The 13,290-nt window shown below is 35.6% G+C and overlaps 1 protein-coding gene and 1 non-coding gene across 2 annotated transcripts; both read right to left on the reverse strand.

Moving 5' to 3' along the window:
• Positions 1–147: 147 nt before the first annotated feature.
• LOC140802339 (cycloeucalenol cycloisomerase) lies at positions 148–8,638 on the reverse strand. The gene is made up of 8 exons (XM_073157835.1): positions 8,494–8,638; positions 8,220–8,389; positions 7,634–7,717; positions 6,965–7,006; positions 5,877–5,987; positions 3,867–4,058; positions 1,798–1,895; positions 148–540 (listed from the first exon to the last, which is right to left on the reverse strand). The coding sequence occupies exons 1-8, from the start codon at positions 8,498–8,500 to the stop codon at positions 333–335; spliced, it is 912 nt and encodes a 303-aa protein (XP_073013936.1). The 5' UTR covers positions 8,501–8,638; the 3' UTR covers positions 148–332.
• Positions 8,639–12,327: 3,689 nt separating this feature from the next.
• On the reverse strand, positions 12,328–12,410 carry TRNAL-UAA (transfer RNA leucine (anticodon UAA)). The gene has a single exon. It is a non-coding gene; the product is annotated as a tRNA-Leu (tRNA).
• Between the last annotated feature and the right edge of the window lie 880 nt (positions 12,411–13,290).

Here is a 13,290-nt window from a genome sequence, read left to right on the forward strand (position 1 = left end):
ATGCAACAGCAGTCTAAAACTTCCAGCAGCAGACCAAGCAACCTTCTATAACTTCAACTACAAAGATTCATGCCATTAATACCACCATTGCTAATTTAGATGGCTTTGAAGGTACTTGGCCCTTGAATCATCAATAAGAGGAGGAAATAAGATTAAGACCACCATTCTTTTATTAATTTCACAAAGATCACAAATCTCACTACAAGCTACTATCGACGACCGAAAAGATGGAAACTACTGCATAAATTGATCCAAGAGGGCCAAAATGCCCGTTCTTGATATAGTTGCTGATGCATAGGTTACAACAATCTCTTTGAACTTTATTCTTCAAATCAAGAGCTGCCATTCTGCATGCCGGTGCCGGGCATGTGAAACCATGCAAGCCCTGGCTGACTGCACTGCCTCGATTCAGGGATTGGAATTATAGGTCCCAGAAAAATGCGCCATAGGTCGAGAATAATGGTAACAAGCATTGCAGCACCGAGCGCATCAACAGCTACTCTGGGAAGGTCCCATGGATCCCCATCCTTTTCATCTAATCTGAATGTTTTTCAAAGATAGAAAAATAGTTAAGACTTTATGAAAACCATATGACTACTAGGACAACAGAAAAAATATACCAATAAAAAATGTTCAAAAATGGTCCATCGTTGACAAAAAGGAAAGAAAATAACTTGGGATTTCTGTAGAAGTTGATGGAATAAGCTAAGAGAACAGTTCCCATAAGCATTGAGTAATACTCCTTTTGCAAATGATGTCAATGAAAGGAGTGGCGAATGAATGAGCTGGAATAATGGCCATATGGCTCAGTCCTCCTAAAAAGCAATCACTGACAGCAAGAACTGCCCCATTTAGGAGATATTTAGAGAACATTTGGATCTGGTTCACCTTTCTGTCATGTAAAGGAAAAAAATAATGCAAAAATCCCCTCTAGCTACTTATTTTCAGCAAGTTTTCAGGAAAGACTTTATTACAATATAGTAGATACTTGACATCCTACAGATCCCAGATAAAGAGATCAGCATGACACCCAACATTTAGACTCCCCTCGACAGATAACTTCTTTGTTAATATACTTTCATGCCTGTGTTCTCCTATACAATCGGACAAGCTAAGCAGCAGCCAAACAGGCCCTCTTTATATGAGCTGTGATTGGATGAAGCTAAGTCTTAAGCAAGCTATCAAGAAGTCTGCTGGCCTTCTTGGCTTTATCTGGATTAATTATAGAATAACACTGAGAAAGAGTACAAAACTTAATCACACAGTTCACCTTTGATTCTCTGCAAAGTGCCATTGTAGCAACCTAAGGTACACTTATGGGCCCACCACACTATTTCTAGCCTCAGAACAACATAAAACCTAGCATATTCAACGAACTCTAAGATCAGATAATGGGTTAAAATTACTTTCATGTTACTCATAACAGTACATTTGCCGAGATGATCCAATTCTATGAGGCAGAAAGCCAGAAAACTTGCATAGCAGACCATTCCTTCTGGTCCTACATTTGATGAAATCCAGACTGCCTCAATGACAGAAAGAAATTATATCAGCAGTCGGTAAAACGATAACATAAAGCATTCGGCATTTAGGCGACCAAGGAATCCCTAGATTAACACAAAGATCTTATATCCATTCTCAAATGCCTACTAGGACAGATGCTGCAGCATTTCTAAAGCAAAATAAAGACAACAAGAAATACGGGAAATGAATCAATAACACATGAATAGAGAATAATTACCAGAATCAATTTAAGTAATTTCATAAACAAAAATGTATGTACAAACAGAAATTTACCTTAAAAACATGGGAAAGCTGACAAGGAAATATATTGCATAGAACAATGATCCTACTTTGTACATTGAGGTGCGATCAACAAACTCGTAATATGGAAACTGCAAGAACCCATGATATCCATCAGATGCTAAAATGGGTAGCTATAATTATTTCAAAATCAAGCAGAAGGAAATTGTCATGAAATTGGAAATAGATTAACCTCCTAGCAGGGTGTTGAACTCCATGAATATAAGACGCATCTATTCAATAAAATTAAGGAATGCATACAGCTGGTATACGTTGCTTATCGAACGTAGCAAGTACATCCAGTAAATTAAAGATACAGAATTCATTAACTTAAGAATAAGACAAAAACCAGACTTTTATATATTCACTTATATAGAGAATTCCTTTAGCATATACTAGGGGTGTAAACGAGCTGAGCCTGAGCGAGCTAGCTGCTGCTCAGGCTCGGCTCGAAATTAATTTCGAGCCTCTTTATTGGGCTCAGGCTCGGCTCGTCTTAGCCCGAGCCGAGCCTAAAATAAGCCTATTATCAAGCCTCATTCAAGCCGAGCTAGCTCGAGCTGGACCGAACCAATTCGAGCCCAAGTCGAGCCTCATTCATGCTTTCTTCTCCATGGACCGATGGAGGACGATAGAGGATACCTCTTGCCGGCCGATGGAGGAGGACGACGGGGCGGCGGCGGCGGCTTGGAGAAGGAAGGCGAGGCGAAGCTTAGAGGACGAGGCGGCACCGTGGGTCCGTGACAGCTTGACAAGGCGGCACCGCGGCAGCTCGAGAAGACTTCTAGCATGGGTGTCGAAGTTCCGAACTACCGACTGCCGAAAGAGGAGGAGGCGGTTTGACGTCTTGGCGAAGGAGGAGGAGGAGGAAGAGGCGGCGACAGCTCGAGGGGACGAGCACGGGTCGACACTACCTAAGGAGTAGGAGGCGGGGAGGGGATGTGGGACTGGGATATTAGATTTGGGGATTAGGGTTTTATAACTTGAGTTTTATACCGAGTCTATCGAGTCGAGTCTGAGCGAGCCGGCTCCAGCTCAGGCTCGGCTTGATATTGATTTCGAGCCTCTTTCAGCGGCTCGGCTCGGGCTTGGCTCAGTTCTGACCGAGCCGAGCCGAACTCAAGCTTCAACCGAGCCGAGCCGAGCCTGAGCCGCTCGTCAAGCTTGACACCCTTAGCAGATACTATGTGATAACTGAGTTGTACATGATGGCCACCTTAAAAGACATGTATGGTTCTGTTCAAGAACAATTTGAACAACTAACTGGAAAGAAACTCAAACTCCCAAAAATATTATAAAGTGAGCAATATCTAGATCTACACTTTGGTTTAGATTCTTTACAAGATTCAACCAGTCCTTTTCTTTTCCTCTATACCTCTATATAACAGTTAAACTGCACAAGTTCAGCAATATCTGAGCAAATTGTGTTTAGGAATTAGTGAGAGATAATACGTCCATATAAGACGGAGTAAAAGAGATATAGTGAAAATTGGGTAACCTCAATTAAATCAAAGGTTAGTAGTATCTGCTAGTTTTAACAATCTTAATCCAATTTTCGTAAGTTTTGAAGCACTTTTGGTTACAGAGAAGCCTGCAAGTTTAATCAGCATACTAAAATTTGATGTACTTTAAGCAGTCTAGGTGTAAGCTGAACTGCAGTTCAACTAGAACATTTTAAGTTCTTGTCTAAAACTAAAAACCTTAATCGGAAAGATTCTATTGCTAACAAAGTCTATAAAAATTTTAGTTGCTGACAGTTTCAAAGGTATGTTTTCCATTGATATAACATACTCACATTAGTTCATGTAATACATGTACATTCAATAACTACATATGAAATTAAGTTGTCATATTCTATCTACTAGGTTAAAACTTGAATTTCAAGGATGTTCCTTAGTAAAATTTACCATGAAGTGTGGCCAACTTACTGTTCAATTTATCATACTGTATGATATGTCAATGTCTTCTCTTACTAATTACTCCAATAGTTTTGACTAAAACCATGTTTACTTTTCAAAAAAGGGTTCCAGTATTTAAATGAAAGGGGATAAACTGCCACATACATTTGCAATAGCTAAGGTCTCCAAGTATGCTATAAAATATGAAAGGGCCAGAATCCAAGCAGCTTCAGTGACCAATCGCACAGATTGTGGTAAGTGAGCAATGGAGTGACGCAACCTACGTAGTGTCATATTTGACCCAACATGGTAAAATTGGAAGCAAACATGAGTCATAAGGAATGTGGTATGAGGTACCTGTAGTACAGTAAAAAAAAGGTTACACCATGTTAGAGCATATAACAATCACATAGCTGTTTTAAAACAAGGAAAAAATAGCTACAATGCAAGGATGATTATGAGAATGTGTATAACATTAAGAGACAATGACACAGTTAACATTATATTAGAATTAATGATATTTGCATAGCAAAAGTTGTTAGTGATAGAGAGATCCAAAACAAATGACAATATTTGCCCATAAAGAACTGTTCAATACTCCAATTTCCTATGAGATTTGATAGTGCACATGATAAAAACAACTCGGCATTTATAAAGTATTTTTTATTATGGTGCTAAAAAATTGTTCTTTGTTAATTTCACTAGCATCTACCACCATATTCGAGGTATGATATAATTGGACCAGCTAGAAAAATGATAAAACTACCGTTCAAATAGCTGAAGAAAATTGTATATACAAAAATATGCTATTAAACCAATTGCATATACCCAAGAAAGAGTGGAAGACATAATAGAATACCGTTTTATATCAATTAGTGACTAGCTGATACTGTTGATCAGAAATCACCAACAATCACAGCAAAGTTTTGGTACTTGGCAAAGTTAAAATTTTAAAATAATACCATAACCATGTTACATATACACCTAGGTGAAGGTAAAATGAATATAAGGAGATGCATAACTCCAGGCCCATGCTAAGAACTCACCACATATTCATCTACCAATTACCATAGAGCTAATACTAATACGGTAATACTAGCAGTCTGCTTATTCTGCTTGCCTGCTTGGGACTATCAGAGAGACAAGACATTATTTTTGCCGAAATAAAGCTAGTAACCAACTGCCTTACTAAACAATAAGCCTCACTACCAGGTCAGCCTACATGTTGCAAAAAGCCAGATGCATAATAAAGGGAGGTTCCTGAAAGTAACAAGATATGCACTAAGGCCTAAAATATTCATACGATCATTCTTTTAGTTCAGCACATGAAATAGTGATTATTAAGTTTAAACCCATCAGTTCAATAAGTTGATCCAATTATAATGCACCTGTTTGCATCGTACCGACAGACATGTATGAAGCTAAAAAAATTGCATCTGACAGAGTAGCAGTAGCCATCAAGGATCATATGCATCCACAAAAAGCAGTATTCACATTTTCATATTAATATCTTCACAGGAATCTTCAACTCTATATGCATCAACATTCAGATCTATAATTTTGCTCACAAATTTCTAGGCAAGTTGTGTTTATGCTGTTCCCAAATCAATCACAGTTCAGCCAAATCTCAATCATGAAATAAAGATGTGTTTATGCTGTTTCCAAATCAATCACAATTCAATCAAATCTCAATAATGGAAGGAATAAGGCTCAGGGTAATGTAAATTCAGAGCCATAGATCTGGCAAAGATAAATGGATGAACTATCAAAGATTAGAGGCTTATTAAGATCCTAGGATTTGTGTCAAAGGCTTATTAAGATCACCTTACAAGAACTGATTAGAAGATAAACATCAAATTAAGTAGTCTAAGCAAACAGTTTTCCAGGAAACAAGTGGTAAAGGATAAGATTAACTCAAATTTATCAAGTAACAATAATTCGTAATGGTTATATTAGTCCGTAGTCACAAGGTACCTTATTTTTCTCTGTTTAGAAAATAGTCAAATTACAACTACTGAATTACATGAATAGACACCCCTTTTCTTTCCCTTTTTCCCTTGAACAAGCATTACACTGTGAAAACCAATCATTCTTAAATTTTAAAATTTAAACAAGAAAGAAGGAACGTTAATCAGAATCAGAGTATCAGTATACTATAGACATTTGGTGCCTTACATTATTCATCCTCCATGATGGAAAAGTGTACGATGCTCCAAGTACCGTGAAAAAGTAATGAGTCCAGAAGTAGTTTCCCACATAACTAAAAATAATAATCCAGAGATTTGCCTGCAACAAGCTAGTGTCAGCAATTCATGTAAAATGATGAAAAGACAAAGCTTTAATAATAATAAGGATGTGGCTTAGCAATCCACATTTTGTGAAAACTGGAAACCACCTTAATAAGTTTGTGTAGCCAAACTTTCTTGATTATCTATCTATATGTGGGTGTGTTCATGTGAGCAAGAATTTAAGTTTCCACTCTTATGAGGTCAGTCTGCAGGAGCTCCAGATCACCGTGCTAACAACATTCAATGTAGCTGCTGGTCCCGCAGCATTTCAAGTGACGCACCAAAAAGACTATGTTCCTGCAAACCAGGCAATATGCACTATTCCTTGCCATATAGCACTTAAAGAGCTTCTAGCATAGCGTGTGTCGAGCAGTTATGCTACCTAACACGTAGTCCGTGGACAAAGGTTTTAAGTCAAACCCATACGTTACCTATTTAGTATTTAAGGGAAGTGCCCTTGGTAGCTTTCCTTGTCATTGGTATAGTCTATTTCAAGAATACATGAGCCCAAACTTTTGCATAACCAGACTATCTGTATATCTATATTCATGTATAAACCAATAGGTCAAACAGATCTTAAATCTTAAACAAATGAAGAAGTTATATATAAGTCATATTGATAGGCATGATACTTTTAAATATTTGGTCACTGTTTTAAGATGCCTAACCAATAAAATTCCTAGTTATCTTATTCACTTAGGAATATGATGCATCTCTATACCAATTTCTATTAGAAATATCCAAGAAAAAATTTCTGCTGCAATCATCTGTTTGGTCTTTTTGTTTGTTTCTTTTTTTATTTGTACTGCTATCTCGGCCCTTCAGCATACACTTATGCAAGCATAGGCACTCTAGAATAATTTCATGTTCATGTTACTATCAAATAGGTTTCACTAAATCTGCAAACTGCAGCATTTATAGAACTAGTTAAATGCATGTAATGGTTTATGAGAGAACCATATAGAAGAATTTTACCTTTACCCAGTAACGATCCTTCCAACATTTGCCACTGTCTGCCTGCACAAAAGATGGATAACATTGTTAAGTAAAAACTTACAATATAAGGTCTTCAATGTATGGATATTTCAGTCATAAAAGGTTTCAGGATTGCTAGCTAATATTAGAAGATTATAAAGTTGAATGCTAAAGTGTAATAACAACTAAAATTGAGCATTTCTTCCTTCAGATAACAGCTATCAGACTATCAGGATCCATTCTAAAATACTTAGAAAATTGATGGCTCCCATATACTTGACAATCTTGAGCTTAAAATTGGTGGCTCCCATATACTTGACAGGAAGTTAGAACTAAGAGAGCCTTAAGCCTGTCAATACTAGTGATGCTTGAAGTAATCAGATTTTCTTCTGATTAATATGAGCATCCTCATTTAGTCAGCTTCACGTCAAATGAAAAGGCAACGATCATTGGCCCAAAGCAATCAACCTTGCCAGACAATTATTTGTTGAAATAGAAATCTATAAACAAATTCAGTTCCCAATTTTGATAAGCAAAAAATACGAGTAAGGTCTCAGTTGGTTTAATTTATATCTCCTACAGTACAGCATTGCTTACTAATTGGACTAAATAAGAACTATTTCCTCACTAGGTAAGGGAAAAGTGAAAAGAAAAAAACCCACATCTCACCTTTCCAACAAGAAATAGTGGCACCAAGATAGTCGGAACTGCTGAAACCAATCCCAGAAGCAAATACTCCAACTCAGTAAAACTCTGTAATCAGGATCAAGCTTCATTATCATTTACCTTCAAAACTGTAAAAACATCAACTCATCTATTTTGATCTTAAGACCTAACAGAAAAGTGAAGAGACTCAAACCCAAATTGTAAGTGTCATCTACAGCCAGCAAATTTTAAAATTTTATTTTACAAACTTGAAAATCATGTCAAAATTGTAGGGAGAAAATCACAAACCAAGATGGTAGCCAACTGCTTATGCAAATATAATTAAGAACTTGAAATCTAATAATAATGCCAAAAGAACCCAAGTAATTCTAAGCACATTGTCATTCACTAACGTAAAGATTTCCTTTTCCTTTACAAAATACCTGTCCGTTCCATCTCAGAAACCGGATTCATCCCGGTTTAACACAAATCGAAAGTTATATAATTGCAAACTTGGAAGAAAAAAAAAAGCGGCTTCTCACGTTTCAGATACCGAAGTCATCCAATACTTTCGCACAAAGCAAACATTAATATTCTATAACAACCAAACCTCGTAGAGCTTATAAGGGACGACGATCCCGAGGCAGAGCGTCAGCCAAAACGGCGTGTAGAGCAAGAAGAACCCCTCCCCCCACCTCTTGCTCGGATTTGAAGCCAACCACAAACTCTGCGACACGCCATTACTCTTCTTCCCCTTCAATTGAGTGCTCCTCACTGACCCTGCGATCGAATTTTTCAAAATTTCGCAAACCATAGTAAAGAAGCTTCTTCGCCATTGACGCCCTACCAAGTTCCCCCAGCACAGACAGGTAGCGAATTCTTACCTGCCATCCTCCGACCTCGTTCTCCGACCACCAAGCAGCGGATCTCGGCGCCTATTACGCCGCCGGAGGCCAGCGTCGCTGTAGTTAAGTAGTGGGATTGGATTATTTGACTTGGAACAGGTACGGTCACCACAGGTGAGTCTAATTATACGTAGGTTGCCTGATCCGATACTATACATGCTGTACGAGTTCGATAATCGCCTATGGAGGTGTCGTCATACGCTAAGTCGGATACTTGGCGGTTAGTGATTGGATGCCGGCAACCTGTTGGCTGTTGTCATTTATGGAATGGATGATAGAAGTAGGTTGCGAAAATTTATCCAATCAATCCTCCCAACTAAGTTGGTTTGGAATTTTGAATTAATTAAAAGAATCACATGCAATTATTCTGCCCACAAGGCCACGTGGACCTGACCTGTGTCAGTGTCCATGGCTGTATATGGGACTTGTTAGGTTTTTATTATAGTTATATAATTAATAAATTATATTTTAAAATATAATTTTTGTAATATGTTTAGATTTTCGTATTCACGAGTTATGAGATATTTAATAAAAAATATTAGAGTGAAAAATTAATTTTAAAATCAAACAAACGATGTCATGAAGGTTAAAGTAGTATGAAAAAATATTCAATGACATAGGAACAATTACCATGCATTCAACTGTCTAGTCTGTCTTTTAAACAGAACGTTCGAACACACTTTAGAGTCACTCAAACACATCTTGCAGTCATTCGCAATGCGTTCACACATATAGAGAACATTTTTTGATCATTCGAAAGCACTTAGAGGTTGTTAAAACAAGCTCGCGAAACTTACAAATGATAGAACTCCGTGATTTGACCTTATCATTATAAGGTATATAAGAGTTGGGATACCTTAACCCTAGAGGAGGTTGGTATTGCTTAGAAGATATATTTACGAGGTATTTATCTTATCTCTAAGAGATATGTATCTTATTTCTAAGAGGTATATAAAGGAGTTTAATGAAAAATGCCATCCATCATATTTTTTAGAGCGTCATCATTAGGAGGTCATCTACAATTATCTAGAGATCATATTTTTAGTAGCCATCCATCATTATCTTTTGAGATCATATTTTGGAGACCATTAGAGATTAATTCTCATCTTTCGATAGAATGTGTTGAATCATTTATATCTCTATGCATCTATATCAGATATAGAAAAACTACGTCTCAAGGGTCACTGAGATGGAAATATCAACCTCGAGGGTCATTAAAGTTTAGACAACTATCATAGAAAACAATGTGTAATGGGATCTAGCAAACAAGGTTGGTATAGATTAAGTCATGGAAAATTGATGAGTGATCTTTAAATTTTTTACTGTTACAGATTTTAGTAATTAGTTTCGATCAGACTTTTGGATCCCGTGGTTATTTACCCAATTTGGAGTGTTTCGACGTAAAAAAGTTGTGTTTATGGTTGTCTTTTTTCACGCTTTATTTTTTGCATATTGTTATTTATATCGCGCGATAGATTCCATCTCATAGAGCATTTTATATTTTTCAACAAGTATTATAGCATATTTAAGTATTTAAGTTTATTTTTTTCAGCACTCAACATAGTTTGGTTTGGATTAATTAATATTCTTCCGTACTCTTGTATAATAATAGTAAATATTATCTCTCTCTCTCTCTCACCAAATTCATAGGTTAGCACTCCTCATCCCAACCTCTTTGGAGGAAGAAAATCTTGCACATTTCAGTCAACTGCTAAGAAGGATGATGATTGACTGGATTCAGAGAGAGGATGGATGCTCAGAAGGAGCATGCATGACTGGCCATCTCTTGGCTCTTACTTAATGACCAACTTCTGCTAGCATCAAAGCTCCAGGGTTTGAATGCATGCCAAATATATTCTTCGATATCTTTTCGCCAGAATTAAAGAATGTCATTACCACCTTTGTGGCACTTCTTCAACACTATCAATACTAGCAGGGAGATAAACTAAATCGGCATTGTTCTCATCCCAAGGAAAGTCACCTCTTGACAAGTAGTATTAAACCTCACTCGAACGTCCTCGTGTTGCCTACTGAGAGTACGTGCTTTTGCCGCAGGTAGATGAATTCTTGGCAACCTCTCGTAGCCTTTAGTACATAGAATGGAATTGGGTATTCATTTATGACTGCATTAAAGAATACATCTCATCCACATCTCTAGTAGTTAGCATTAATGAACAGTTGGATGGGCATCTTCGTATCTATCTCTTCTTGGATCAAATGTCTTTTTCATTCTCTCGGACGGTGAGCTTATTAAGATGGCCCGGAGAATCGAACAAGTCCCTCTGCCATGATCCACCACTAGAGAGGCTTCTCGTTGCAAAGGTTCAATTGGCGAATACCACAAGTTCTCAAGCCATGCCATTAACTCTACGAGAAGTCAGTGATCACTTCACTCACCGAACTAAGATCGTCAATCAAATAAAGATTTTTAAGAATAATTTTATGCACACTTTTTGAATATAAATTATGTATATTTATAACTTTACTCACCTTTTATTGTTTTATTTGGTTATAAAACGTAATGATTATCTTAAATAAATTTATGCAAAAATTTGAGTTTAATTACTAATTATAAATAAGTATGTTAATTGTACTAAATATAGTGCTTAGAAAACGTGCATAACTTTATCATACATTTTACCTGTTATAAGATTTTGTGCATAATTTATTTCGTGACTTACTTTATAAATTATTTGACTAAAATATACATAAATTAGTGTTTAGTTATAAAATGTACTTAAGAGAGTCACAAATAAATAAGCATCCCTTATGCATGAATCAAACAGCACCTAAAACTTATAATTTTGTGGCTGAAAAACTCATTTTTGTCAACAACATGGATGTAAATTCAAGCATACTTAGAGCCATCTCAGGAAAAGAGAGAGGAGATTAATCTAGTATTATTTGCTAACGGCTTGCAGCAAAATTAGCTTCTCTAAACATGTGATTAAGAATAAAATTATTAACAGTAGCTTTAGAATGTTTTATATCTTCCAAAATATTGTTCAGACTAAATTTTAGTGAATAATTTTACTCATAATCGAGCTAAATTAAATAAGAATCCTCTAAGATATACCAATTATCATTATGCATTAACCTAGCCTCCAAGGAAGAATCACAACTCTCTACCTATGATATTTGTCGTATAATTTATAAAATAAATATTAGTTTATAAAATATATTTAAGAGAAATTTTATTCATGATTAAGTAACTCTTATGCATGAACCAAAAACATCTCAGTCATAAAAAAAAAGTCCAAGGTGAAAAGGTAAATTTTATTAAATTGGTATCAATTTCTAAGAATAATCTCAAACAAAGTTCAGAGGGATAAATTAGTTACTAATTTTCCTGCAAAATATAGGGGTTGAAAATGTCCTTAACTCCAAATTAATTTAGCATAAAAGGATAAGCACCATTAATTTCAGGGAGAAAACTTAACAATTGCAAATTAGTCAATTTTACACCAAGATCATGGGGATAAATTTATATTCATCCATAATACTAGTTAATTAGGGTGAAATCAACATTATAATTTAGAAAAGAGATCAAGAACTCCTCCATGCAGTAGAAATTGTTTAGAAATTAAAAAAATAATGTTCATAAATCTTGCTAAAAGGACTAAGTAACATAATTATGAATAATAAGAACTAAGGTGCTAAAATTAAAAGTAAACTATTTAGAATTAGTGCTGTAGAAAATGTTTAGAAATTAAAAAATAATGTTCATAAATCTTGCTAAAAGGGCTAAGTAACATAATTATGAATAGTAAGAACTAAGGTGCTAAAATTAAAAATAAACTATTTAGGAATTAGTGCTGGCTATGGGGTTCGAACCCATGCGCACTTATGTGCAGAAGATCTTAAGTCTTCCCCCTTAACCACTCGGGCAAACCAGCACATTATGTGTAACTTATCATTGTAATACTAGATTTAAAGTCATTTATACAAAAATTATTTGGGTTTATTTATTACTCAAAAACTTCCATCTATATTGTAACAGAATATATATATATATAAGTTAATTAAGAACACTAAAAGTTCCATCTAAAGTGATATAGTGGAACAACATGTGTGACAATAAATGTCAAGAACTCTCCAATTAAGAGATCATCTATTATGAATTAATGTGCATGGTATTTATGATTGGAGATCCACATAGCAAGTGGATTTGTTTGATAATAGAATTCACATGGTTGTGTCATCCAATAGAATTCATTTCAAAAGGTTGCTATCCTTGTATTGAGTGCTAGGTTTACTAAGTTTACAACAAACAACCTGGCTTGATCCATAATTTAAGCAAACTTGGTGAGATTTCCTCTTTGGAAATCAAACTTATTAATCATATTCAACTCCTGTGGATAAGATGAAACCTAGGCAGATTTGAGATGAATTAACCTAACTTCATCTACTCAAACAACTTGCTTAATTAGCCAAAATTTTCTCTCCCCTTTTTATATTAATCAAAACCCATAGGCTAATTAAGTGATAGATAATAGACGAACAATATAAATATCGTAACTCTTTAAGATGTCTCATTTTATGCTGTGCCTAATAACGTCATGTTGACGGAAAATAGGGAACACTATGGTCTCTAAAAATATTAGCTCTGATATTTTGTTAGATAACGATCGACTAAACTATTAAATAATAGATCAAAATGTATATTATACTAATATCAGTGACACATGATATTGACCCATATTAAAAGAATTTCTCAATATACTATGACATGTAACATAATCTTAAAGTCTTCCCACTTGACCACTATGGTAAACC

Source organism: Typha latifolia, chromosome 15, assembly GCF_019914945.1.
Source record: "Typha latifolia isolate L0001 chromosome 15, TyphaL0001v2, whole genome shotgun sequence".
NCBI lineage: Eukaryota > Viridiplantae > Streptophyta > Magnoliopsida > Poales > Typhaceae > Typha > Typha latifolia.

Coding starts and splice junctions, on each gene's coding strand:
- LOC140802339 (XM_073157835.1), bottom strand. Junction 7,718..8,219: donor TCCCTTATAAGCTCTACGAG/GTTTGGTTGTTA, acceptor TCCTGATTACAG/AGTTTTACTGAGTTGGAGTA. Junction 541..1,797: donor AGCTTTCCCATGTTTTTAAG/GTAAATTTCTGT, acceptor AAAAACATTCAG/ATTAGATGAAAAGGATGGGG.